Here is a 13,135-nt window from a genome sequence, read left to right as displayed (position 1 = left end):
GGAACAGGGTTGGAGAGCCCTGACATAGACTGACCAGGTGAATCCAGGTGAAAGCTATGATCCCTTATTGATGTCACTTCAATCAGTGTAGATGAAGGGGAGGAGTCATATTCAAGAAGGATTTTTAAGCCTTGAGACAATTGTGACATGGATTGTGTATGTGTGCCATTCAGAGGGTGAACCAGCCAACTTGACATAACTGAACACTTTGCTAATGTTTATGACCTTGTTTGTGTATAAAATGCAAAAACGACTAAATCCAATTTAAAAGAAATACATTTTTTAATAGCCTGCACTCTGCTTAGCTCTCCGAACATCTTAAACGCTGTTTGAAGTTCAACTTTACATATTAAATATCACGCCAGCTGGAAGGGAGATTAACTTTTTAATTTACTAGTTAGTGTTTCATAATAGAAAATTAAAAACCCTGTGTGAGGCTTAGCTACATTGTCCTTGGGCAACCTGTCGTAATACACAACAGAACACAGGGGGGTACATGGGAATATAAAACCGTGCTACAATAAAAAAGGCCTAGGAAACAGCTACTTAAAAACATGTCCGCCTCGGGATATGTTAAGCGTGATACGCTGAATGAAAGGTGTCATTTCAAAATGGCATATGTGAACTTTGATCTCACACACAAGAAATTGATATAAAAAGACTGGGAGTCGTTTTTGGGGTCGGTTGGAGAGACTCATGTGATCAGCTTCATACAGGAGTGGAGTATCTCCAATCCGTGAAGTTCTCTGAGTTTTGCCATATGCCTAGAAACAAAAACAGACAAACAGACAAGATTTATGTCAGAAAACATAATGATGTCCTTCTAGGTTGACCTTTGGGTGAACCTATTCTATTCTTTTCGCTCCCCTGAATTGGATGATGTCATGGGAAGTCAAAAGAGGAGTAGAGACACAGAGCAGTCTCCTTTAATTTATAGGGTATTCTGCCTTTTTTCTGTCACTTCCAGGTTAAATTTAGAGCACTTCGAGGTTAAACTTGTTTCTGCCATCGCACATCAGTTGGGACAACAGCTACACCCACATCAGCAGTGTAGAAACAACTTGCTGAAGGCTGCTGTCTACTGCACCACAGAGTTCAGTAGGAGGAGCATATACAGTGCCTTCAGAAAGTATTCACACCCTTTGGCTTATTCCACATTTTATTGTGTTACAGCCTGAATTCAAAATGGATTAAATAGATGATTTTTTTCTCACCCATCTACACACAATATCCCATAATGACAAAGGGAACACATGTTTTTAGAAATATTAGCAAATTTACTGAGAATGAAATACAGAAATATCTAATTTACATAATTATTCACACCCCTGAGTAAATACGTGTTTTTATCACCTTTGGCAGCGATTACAGCTGTGATTCTTTCTGGGTAAGTCTCTAAGAGCTTCGCACACCTGGATTGTACAATATTTGCACATTATTCTTAAAAAAATTATTCATGCTCTGTCAAGTTGGTTGTTGATCATTGCTAGACTGTCAAGGCGTCAGTGTAATGCGGTAGGCGAAGTCAGGTGCAGGACACAGAGCTAATCAAAAGGCGTACTTTACTCGTAGGTAAAAGAATGAACAACAACCTCCACGCAGGGAGGGAACAAACCTGCACACTAACGACAACCAAAACATGAACAAACACGCACAACACACAGTGTGAGACAGAGGGTTAAATAGGGAAGACATAACTACATGATGGGAAACAGGTGTGACCAATTAAGACAAAACAAGTAGAACATAGAGACATGGATCGGTAGCAGCTAGTACTCCGGTGACGACGAACGCCGAAGCCTGCCCAAGCAAGGAGGAGGGGCAGCCTCGGCTGAATCCGTGACATAGACAGCCATTTTCAAGTCTTGCCATAGATTTTCTAGCCGATTTAAGTCAAAACTGTACGCTTTGTATTCAGGACATAAAGTTAATTTCTTTGCCAATTTTTTTTGGCAATCTGTTGGAAAGCACACTAAACCAGCTTTTCCTCTAGGATTTTGCCTGTGCTTATAACTGTATTCTGTTTCTTTTTATGCTATGAAACTCCCTTGCCGATGACAAGCATACTCATAACATGATGCAGCCACCACCATGCTTGAAAATATGATGAGTAGTACGCAGTGATGTGTTGTGTTGGATTTGCTCCAAACATTACACTTTGTATTCAGGACAAAAAGTTCATTTTTTGCCACATTTTTTGTAGTATTACTTAAGTGCCTTGTTGCAAACAGGATGCATGTTTTGGAATATTTTTATTCTGTACAGGCTTCCTTCTTTTCACTCTGTCATTTAGGTTAGTTAGGTGGAGTAACTACAATGTTGTTGATCCATCCTCAGTTTTCTACTATCACAGCCATTAAACTCTGTAACTGTTTTAAAGTCACCATTGGCCTCATGGTGAATTTCCTGAGCGTTTTCCTTCCTCTCTGGCAACTGTGTTAGGAAAGGCACCTGTATCTTTGTAGTGACTGGGTGTATTGATACACCATCCAAAATCTAATTATTAACTTCACCATGCTCAAAAGGATATTCAATGTTTTTTTTTTTAACTATCTACCAATAGGTGCCCTTCTTTGCGAGGCATTGGAAAGCCTCCCTGGTCTTTGTTGTTGAATCTGTGTTTGAAATTCCCTGCTCGACTGAGGGACCTTACAGATAATTGTATGTGTGGGGTACAGAGATGAGAGAGTCATTAAAAAGTCATGTAAAACACTATTATTGCATACAGAGTGAGTCCATGCAACTTATTATGTGACTTGTTAAGCATATTATTACTCCTGAACTTATATAGGCTTGCCATAACAAAGGGGTTGAATACTTATTGAGTCAAGACATTTCAGCATTTCATTTTTAATGCATTTTGTAAAAATATTCCAAAAAATGTTTTCCAATTATGAGAGGTATTGTGTGTAGGCCAGTGACACAAAATCTAAATTTAATCTATTTTAAATTCAGGCTGTAACAACAAAATGTGGAAAAAAGTCAAGGGGTGTGAATACTTCAGCCATTTGGCAAGGGACTGTATTAATATGTATTAAGTTCTGTTGTTTAAATTGTGTTTTAAACAAGATAAAGAGTTCTGTATAAAATGTTATCCTGAATAACTTGTATTTATTACAAATAACTTTTAAGGGATACTTACTCGCTTATTTCCACTCACAGTATCAACTATGGCAAATGAGAACAGAACAGCATAAAGAATGAGCCAGAGGTGGACACACTACCTGTAAGTAAGAGTTTAGGGCGAAGAGAATAAAAAATTATACTTTGGTTTTCTGGGGGCACGGATTGTAATATAAAAACTTGAAATACTTTGAGAATAAAGTATAAATAAAATTGTGTGAATAAAGTGGCAATATTTCGAGAATAAAGTGGCAATATTTCGAGAATAAAGTGGCAATATTTTGAGAATAAAATGACAATATTTAGAGAATAAACCCAACATTTTCTTTTGAGAATAAAGTCGCAGCTATGTTTCAAGATTAAAGTAGGGGCTTTGTTTAACTGCATGACTCACTGGCTCCCTGTTGCTGTGCGCACCACCGTTAAAATGCCTGAATTAGATGACCTGGTGAAACTATACTTTAGAATTGGCTTTAGGAACAAGCAAATCATTGCTCTTTTAGCACATACGAACCATATTATTATAAGTATTAGAACCTGGAAGAGGTCATGCTACAGATTGGGTCTTTTCAGAAGGAAGAACCACACAGACTTGGATTAGGTATTTCATCCAAGTCCGTGTGGTTACATACATAGGAAGAGCCGGGTGGGCTGTGTGTGTGTGTGTGTGTGTGTGTGTGGCGGGGGGGGTCTAATATACACATTTAACAGGTGTCACTGTGCTGCGATTTGCGCGCACACACACACACACACACACACACACACACACACCCAGTATCCCCAAAGCAATACCATTCTAACGGCCATGGTGCAGTTCACTCTCTTGTTACCGTTACTGATTGTGAAGAGGCATGGCGTTGCATGCATCAGTCCCTTTCATGGTGCCCTTTGAATTCGCTACAATGTTATTCTTAATCCCATACCTATGTCAACACCTTGCATAGTATCTTAGAGAGTAACAGTTAGGCCAGTAGCATATACAGTGGGGGGAAAAAGTATTTATTCAGCCACCAATTGTGCAAGTTCTCCCACTTAAAAAGATGAGAGAGGCCTGTAATTTTCATCATAGGTACACGTCAACTATGACAGACAAATTGAGGAAAAAATCCAGAAAATCACATTGTATGATTTTTAATGAATTTATTTGCAAATTATGGTGGACAATAAGTATTTGGTCACCTACAAACAAGCAAGATTTCTGGCTCTCACAGACCTGTAACTTCTTCTTTAAGAGGCTCCTCTGTCCTCCACTCGTTACCTGTATTAATGGGACCTGTTTGAACTTGTTATCAGTATAAAAGACACCTGTCCACAACCTCAAACAGTCACACTCCAAACTCCACTATGGCCAAGACCAAAGAGCTGTCAAAGGACACCAGAAACAAAATTGTAGACCTGCACCAGGCTGGGAAGACTGAATCTGCAATAGGTAAGCAGCTTGGTTTTAAGAAATCAACTGTGGGAGCAATTATTAGGAAATGGAAGACATACAAGACCACTGATAATCTCCCTCGATCTGGGGCTCCACGCAAGATCTCACCCCGTGGGGTCAAAATGATCACAAGAACCACACGGGGGGACCTAGTGAATGACATGCAGAGAGCTGGGACCAAAGTAACAAAGCCTACCATCAGTAACACACTACGCCGCCAGGGACTCAAATCCTGCAGTGCGAGACGTGTCCCCCTGCTTAAGCCAGTACATGTCCAGGCCCGTCTGAAGTTTGCTAGAGTGCATTTGGATGATCCAGAAGAGGATTGGGAGAATGTCATATGGTCAGATGAAACCAAAATAGAACTTTTTGGTAAAAACTCAACTCGTCGTGTTTGGAGGACAAAAGAATGCTGAGTTGCATCCAAAGAACACCATACCTACTGTGAAGCATGGGGGTGGAAACATCATGCTTTGGGGCTGTTTTTCTGCAAAGGGACCAGGACGACTGATCCGTGTAAAGGAAAGAATGAATGGGGCCATGTATCGTGAGATTTTGAGTGAAAACCTCCTTCCATCAGCAAGGGCATTGAAGATGAAACGTGGCTGGGTCTTTCAGCATGACAATGATCCCAAACACACCGCCCGGGCAACGAAGGAGTGGCTTCGTAAGAAGCATTTCAAGGTCCTGGAGTGGCCTAGCCAGTCTCCAGATCTCAACCCCATAGAAAATCTTTGGAGGGAGTTGAAAGTCCGTGTTGCCCAGCGACAGCCCCAAAACATCACTGCTCTAGAGGAGATCTGCATGGAGGAATGGGCCAAAATACCAGCAACAGTGTGTGAAAACCTTGTGAAGACTTACAGAAAACGTTTGACCTGTGTCATTGCCAACAAAGGGTATATAACAAAGTATTGAGAAACTTTTTGTTATTGACCAAATACTTATTTTCCACCATAATTTGCAAATAAATTCATAAAAAATCCTACAATGGGAAAACATTTCTCATTTTGTCTGTCATAGTTGACGTGTACCTATGATGAAAATTACAGGCCTCTCTCATCTTTTTAAGTCGGAGAACTTGCACAATTGGTGGCTGACTAAATACTTTTTTTCCCCCACTGTATGTCGAAATGAAGGTTAACTTACATATTTGCGCGTAATGGCATGGTGTTTTATGTACACTTCCAATGAAGGCTTCTCCACAGAAGCGACAGTTACAAGGATGGTAAAAACAGCTTGATTGCCATAGCAACATCAGGGAAACTGGGCAGAAGAGAGTGGTGCTTCAAATACAGCAGTTGTGCAACATCTTTGATTGAGCCTCTCATAATTGCCGGCCTCAACACGATACAGAAAGAGATGTATAGGAAGCTCTGGGGACAAGTCGTCTGGATACTGGACAGGCAATAAATTGGCAGATGCAAACAGATTATCTTGAGGGCTTGAACAAAAAAAGCAGATTGCGATTTTGTTCATACTGGTGAACCGGCATTTGAGTTGTGTGGTTGCAATATCAACAGTCCATTATCTCTGGTGTATCTTGGCATGCATCATTCAAGACTAAGTTTAAAATGTGTACAGCACAATGGACATATAATGCACACTGTCTCAGTAAAGACCGTCTTGGTTGGCAATACTCAGTATAGAAAACAGTCAGGCCGTGGTGAAAACATTTGCACACAAAAATGCAAAGCGACGCCGTCGCATACTGTAGCTACAAACAGGCCTCTAGACAGAAACAAAGAAAGACAGCAGCACAGACACACAGATACTTTTTCTAAGAGAAAGAGAGAACAAGAGACAGAGACACAGAAAAGAGGACTTCAGGAGACCAGGGGAGTCTCTCAAGTTGGATTTAATTTAATTGGATTTAATTTACCTTGAATATTGCGGCCCATTTGTGTAGGCTATTAGCCAGACAAAACCTATTGAGTTCAACAATAAATAGTGGCTGAATTTATCCTCAAAGAAACATAATACAGTGATAAGCACAGGAAAAATCCTATAGGAAAACCTGGTTCAGTCTGCTTTCCAACAGACACTGGGAGACAAATTCATCTTTCAGCAGGACAATAACCTAAAACTCAAGGCCAAATCTACACTGAAGCTGCTTACCAAGACGACATTGAATGTTCCTGAGTGGCCTAGTTACAATTTTGACTTAAATCGGCTTGGAAATCTATGGCAAGAATTGAAAATGTCTGTCTAGCAATGATCAACAATCAACTTGACAGAGCTTGAAGAATCTAACAAATAATAATGGCCAAATATTATACAATCTAGGTGTGCAAAGCTCTTAAGAGACTTCTGAAGGCATAAACACGCACACTACATGGCCAAAAGTATGTGGACACCTGCTCTTTGAACATTTCATTCCAAAATCATGGGCATTAATATGGAGTTGATCCCCCCTTTGCTGCTATAACAGCCTCCAATCTTCTGTGAAGGTGTTGGATGTTGGAACATTGTTGCGAGGACTGATGTTGGGCGATTAGGCCTGGCTCGCAGTCGCCGTTCCAATTCATCCCAAAGGTGTTCTATGCGGTTGAGGTCAGGGCTCTGTGCAGGCCAGTCAAGTTCTTCCACATTGATCTCGACAAAACATTTCTGTATGGACCTCACTTTGTTTACGGGGGTATTGGCATGATGAAACAGGAAAGGACCTTCCCTAAACTGTTGCCACAAAGGTGGAAGCATGTCATTGTATGGTGTAGCGTTAAGATTTCACTTCACTGGAACTAAGGGTCCTAGCCCGAACCATGAAAAACAGCCCCAGACCATTATTCCTCCTCCACCAAACTTTACAGTTGGCACTATGCATTCGGGGAGGTAGCGTTCTCCTGGCATCCGCCAAACCCAGATTAGTCTGTCGGACTGCCAGATGGTGATACGTGATTCATCACTCCAGAGAACGCGTTTCCACTGCTCCAGAGTCCAATGGTAGTGAGCTTTACACCACTCCAGCCGACGCTTGGCATTGCACATGGTGATCTTAGGCTTGTGTGTGGCTGCTCGGCCATGGAAACCCATTTCATGAAGCTCCCTATGAACAGTTATTGTGCTGACGTTGCTTCCAGAGGCAGTTTGGAACTCGGTAGTGAGTGTTGCAACCGAGGACAGACGTTTTTTACGCGCTACATGCTTCAGCACTCGGCGGTCCCGTTCTGTGATCTTGTGTGGCCGACCACTTCCCGGCTGAGCCGTTGTTGCTCCTAGACGTTTCCACTTCACAATTACAACAATTACAGTTGACCGGGGCAGCTCTAGCAGGGCAAAAATGTGACAAACTGACTTGTTGGAAAGGTGGCATCCTATGACGGTGCCAAGTTGAAAGTCACTGAGCTCTTCAGTACGGGCCATTCTACTGCCAATGTTTATCTATGGAGATTGCATGGCTGTGTGCTCGATTTTATACACCTGTCAGCAATGGGTGTTGCTGAAATAGCCGAATCCACTAATTTGAAGCGGACTCTGACATTGCTCGTTCTGATATTTCTTAATTTTGGGATTATGTGTGTATTGTTTTCTATTGCTAGGTATTACTGCACTAGAAACACAAGCATTTTTCTGCACCTGCGATAACTTACATTTACATTTACATTTACGTCATTTAGCAGACGCTCTTATCCAGAGCGACTTACAAATTGAACTTCTGCAAATCATTGTGCGCGACCAATAAATGTTGATTTGATGGACAGCAATCGGTCTATAACCTCAGTGGTGGAAAAAGTACTCAATTGCCATACTTGAGTAAAAGTAAAGATACCTTAATAGAAAATGACTCAAGTAAAAGTGAAACTCACCCAGTAAAATACTACTTGAATAAAAGTCTGAAAGTATTTGGTTTTAAATATACTTAAGTATCAAAAGTAAAAGTTTAAATCATTTCAAATGGCTTATATTAAGCAAACCAGATGGCACAAGTTTCTTGTTTTTTAAATGTACAGATAGCCAGGGGCACAGGGCAACATGCAGACATAATTTACAAACAAAGCATTTGTGTTTAGTGAGTCCGCCAGATCAGAGGCAGTAGGGATGACCAGAGATGGTCTCTTGATAAGTGCGTGAATTGGACCTTGTTCCTGTCCTGCTAAGCATTCAAAATGTAATGAGTACTTTTGGGTGTCAGGGGAAATGTAGTGAAGTAAAAGTAAAAGTTGTCAAAAATATCAATAGTAAAGTAAAGTACAGATGCCCCAAAAAACTACTTAAGTAGTACTTTAAAGTCCAGAGAAACTGCGTTATGCCAGTGTAAGGGCTGAGAGGTTGAGGAGTGTGTGTGTGTGTGTGTGTGTGGGTGCATGTGCCTGCATGTGTATGTGTGTGTGTGTGTGTGGGTGCGTGTGTGTGTGAGCATACGTGCACGTGTGATTAATTGACATAGCAATTACCTGGGCTCTGCTCTACACAGCTTCCCCAGAGCGATGGCAGCATTTTGCTGCACAGCACTTCTCTTGGCATCGCCCGCAGCGTGGCGGAGAAGGAGCAGGACAGTGTCGGTGCCCAGGAGGCTGCTGGCTGCCCCCTGCACCCCCAGGCAGTGGCCCAGGCACAGGGCAGCGTTCCCTGCCACTGCCTCCTCACTGCTGGGGCCCAGGAGCCTCCTCAGGGTGTAAAGTCCTGATGAGTAGGACAAAATAAAAGTTGCCCAATGTAATCACATACACACACAGGCACATACACACACACATGCACGCACACACGCACGTGTGAGCACACACACCCACCTTATAATACAATATCTGTTTTTGTTATTTAGAATCTTTTCACTCTAGTTCAAAAACCAAGACCAATCCATCATACGTGTATCTTACTTTTATCACATTTCACCCATTCCTCCTGAGCCGTTTGACTGATAGCCGTGCACACTGTGAGGGTCTTGATCAAATATTTAGTGGTGGTCATCCCTGATCCCTGCACGGCAAGATAAAAACATTTCTGTCACATCATATACAGTATACAGAATCCTTTATGTCAGTCCGTACAACACATTATTATTATTTTATCAAGAAGCTGTGGGTTGCCATAGACAGGGAAGAAGGCCTTGTGAATCGGGCAGTGATCATCCAAAAGAAAGACAGATAAAGAAAAAAAGCTATAAATGATGCTTGGCATTACTTTCAGTAGCCTCCGCATTGTCCCCACAACTCCTCTCTGCACGGCGTCTTCAGTAGCAGCAGGGGACTGTGGAAGCACTTTACTCAGCAAACCTGTGGCTCTCTGAGGCCAAGAGAAAGCACAATATGCAGTCAGTGGGAAAATAAACAAAGTGAGTGGGGAAAGAAACCGAGCAGCTATCAACACCTGCTGCTGATATTCTGTCACATTTACTGACCCAGAGAGAGAGATCCTTAATGTCACACTGAATGTCAGAAAGTATTAAGACCCCTTGACTTTTCCACATTTTGTTACATTACAGCCTAGAATTGATTAAATTGTTTTTTTTTACCCCTCATCAATCTACACATAATACCCCATAATGACAAAGCAAAAACAGATTTAGACATAAAAATTGTTTTAAAAAATGAAATATCATATTTGCGTAAGTATTCAGACTCTTTACTTAGTACTTTGTTGAAGCACCTTTGGCAGCGATTACAGCCTTGAGTCTTCTTGGGTATTATGCTACAAGCTTGGCACACCTGTATTTGAGGAGTTTCTCCCATTCTTCTCTGCAGATCCTCTCAAGCTCTGTCAGGTTGGCTGGGGAGCGTCGCTGCACAGCTATTTTCAGGTCTCTCCAGAGATGTTTGATCCGGTTCAAGTCTGGGCCACTCAAGGACATTCAGAGACTTGTCCTGAAGCCACTCCTGTGTTGTCTTGGCTGTGTGCTTAGGGTCGTTGTCTTGTTGGAAGGTGAACCTTCGCCCCAGTCTGAGGTCCTGAGCACTCTGGAGCAGGTTTTCATCAAGGATCTCTCTGTGCTTTGCTCCGTTCTTCTTTCCCTCTCCTAGTCCCTGCCGCTGAAAAACATCCCCACAGCATGACGCTGCCACCACCATACTTTACCGTAGGGATGGTGCCAGGTTTCCTCCAGACGTGACACTTGGCATTCAGACCAGAGTTCAATCTTGGTTTCATCAGACCAGAGAATCTTGTTTGTCATGGTCTGAGAGTCCTTTAGGTGCCTTTTGGTAAACTCCAAACGGGCTGTCATGTGCCTTTTACTGAGGAGTGGCTTCCGTCTGGCCACTCTACCATAAAGGCCAAATTGGTGGAGTGCTGCAGAGATGGTTGTCCTTCTGGAAGGTTCTCCCATCTCCACAGAGGAACTTTGGAGCTCTGTCAGAGTGACCATCGGGTTCTTGGTCACCTCCCTGACCAAGGCCCTTCTCCCCGATTGCTCAGTTTGGCCGGGCGGCCAGCTCTAGGAAGATTCTTGGTGGTTCCAAACTTCTTTCATTTAAAAATGATGAAAGCTACTGTGTTCTTAGGGACTTTCAATGCTGCAGACAGTTTTTGGTACCCTTCATCAGATCTGTGCCTTGACACAATTCTGTCTCAGAGCTTTACGGACAATTCCATCGACCTCATGGCTTGGTTTTTGCTCTGACATGCACTGTCAACTGTGTGACCTTATATAGACAGGTGTATGCCTTTCCAAATCATGTCCAATCAATTGAATTTACCACAGGTGGACTCCAATCAAGTTGTAGAAACATCTCAAGGATGATCAATGGAAACAGGATGCACCTGATCCCAATTTCGAGTCTCATAGCAAAGGGTCTGAATACTTATATAAATAAGGTATTTCTGTTTTTTATTTTTAATACATTTGCAAACATTTATAAAAACCTGTTTTTGCTTTGTTATTATGGGGTATTGTGTGTAGATTGATGAGGATTTTTATTTATTTAACTAAGCAATAAGGCCCGAGGGGGTGTGCCTGGACACAGCCCTTAGTTAGCCATGGTATATTGGCCATATACCACAAACCCCCGAGGTGCCTTATTGCTATTATAAACTGGTTACCAACGTAATTAGAGCAGTAAAAATAAGTGTTTTGTCGTACCCGTGGTATACGGTCTGATATACAGTGGGGAAAAAAAGTATTTAGTCAGCCACCAATTGTGCAAGTTCTCCCACTTAAAAAGATGAGAGAGGCCTGTAATTTTCATCATAGGTACACGTCAACTATGACAGACAAATTGAGAATTTTTTTCTCCAGAAAATCACATTGTAGGATTTTTTATGAATTTATTTGCAAATTATGGTGGAAAATAAGTATTTGGTCACCTACAAACAAGCAAGATTTCTGGCTCTCACAGACCTGTAACTTCTTCTATAAGAGGCTCCTCTGTCCTCCACTCGTTACCTGTATGAATGGCACCTGTTTGAACTTGTTATCAGTATAAAAGACACCTGTCCACAACCTCAAACAGTCACACTCCAAACTCCACTATGGCCAAGACCAAAGAGCTGTCAAAGGACACCTGAAACAAAATTGTAGACCTGCACCAGGCTGGGAAGACTGAATCTGCAATAGGTAAGCAGCTTGGTTTGAAGAAATCAACTGTGGGAGCAATTATTAGGAAATGGAAGACATACAAGACCACTGATAATCTCCCTCGATCTGGGGCTCCACGCAAGATCTCACCCCGTGGGGTCAAAATGATCACAAGAACGGTGAGCAAAAATCCCAGAACCACACGGGGGGACCTAGTGAATGACACGCAGAGAGCTGGGACCAAAGTAACAAAGCCTACCATCAGTAACACACTACGCCACCAGGGACTCAAATCCTGCAGTGCCAGACGTGTCCCCCTGCTTAAGCCAGTACATGTCCAGGCCCGTCTGAAGTTTGCTAGAGTGCATTTGGATGATCCAGAAGAGGATTGGGAGAATGTCATATGGTCAGATGAAACCAAAATAGAACTTTTTGGTAAAAACTCAACTCGTCGTGTTTGGAGGACAAAGAATGCTGAGTTGCATCCAAAGAACACCATACCTACTGTGAAGCATGGGGGTGGAAACATCATGCTTTGGGGCTGTTTTTCTGCAAAGGGACCAGGACGACTGATCCGTGTAAAGGAAAGAATGAAAGGGGCCATATATCATGAGATTTTGAGTGAAAACCTCCTTCCATCAGCAAGGGCATTGAAGATGAAACGTGGCTGGGTCTTTCAGCATGACAATGATCCCAAACACACCGCCCGGGCAACGAAGGAGTGGCTTCGTAAGAAGCATTTCAAGGTCCTGGAGTGGCCTCCAGATCTCAACCCCATAGAAAATCTTTGGAGGGAGTTGAAAGTCTGTGTTGCCCAGCGACAGCCCCAAAACATCACTGCTCTAGAGGAGATCTGCATGGAGGAATGTGCCAAAATACCAGCAACAGTGTGTGAAAACCTTGTGAAGACTTACAGAAAACGTTTGACCTGTGTCATTGCCAACAAAGGGTATATAACAAAGTATTGAGAAACTTTTTGTTATTGACCAAATACTTATTTTCCACCATAATTTGCAAATAAATTCATTAAAAATCCTACAATGTGATTTTCTGGAAAAAAAATTCTCATTTTGTCTGTCATAGTTGACGTGTACCTATGATGAAAATTACAGGCCTCTCTCATCATTTTAAGT

General features: G+C 42.1%; 1 protein-coding gene across 2 annotated transcripts in view; it reads right to left on the bottom strand.

Annotated features, from left to right (window-relative positions):
• Window positions 1-263: 263 nt before the first annotated feature.
• Window positions 264-13,135, bottom strand: part of ttc12 (tetratricopeptide repeat domain 12) — a 35,403-nt gene continuing 22,531 nt past the window's right edge. For both annotated transcript variants that reach the window (XM_041873770.1, XM_041873774.1), the window contains 4 exons: window positions 9,674-9,775; window positions 9,370-9,469; window positions 8,947-9,175; window positions 264-764 (listed from right to left, as the gene is read on the bottom strand). In XM_041873770.1, the coding sequence (XP_041729704.1) occupies window positions 695-764; window positions 8,947-9,175; window positions 9,370-9,469; window positions 9,674-9,775 (501 nt within the window). In that variant the 3' untranslated portion in view covers window positions 264-694. The remainder of the gene's footprint in view (window positions 765-8,946; window positions 9,176-9,369; window positions 9,470-9,673; window positions 9,776-13,135) is intronic.

This window comes from Coregonus clupeaformis, chromosome 5 (genome assembly GCF_020615455.1).
Source record: "Coregonus clupeaformis isolate EN_2021a chromosome 5, ASM2061545v1, whole genome shotgun sequence".
NCBI classification, from domain to species: domain Eukaryota; kingdom Metazoa; phylum Chordata; class Actinopteri; order Salmoniformes; family Salmonidae; genus Coregonus; species Coregonus clupeaformis.
This window is presented reverse-complemented; position numbering and strand designations above follow the sequence as displayed.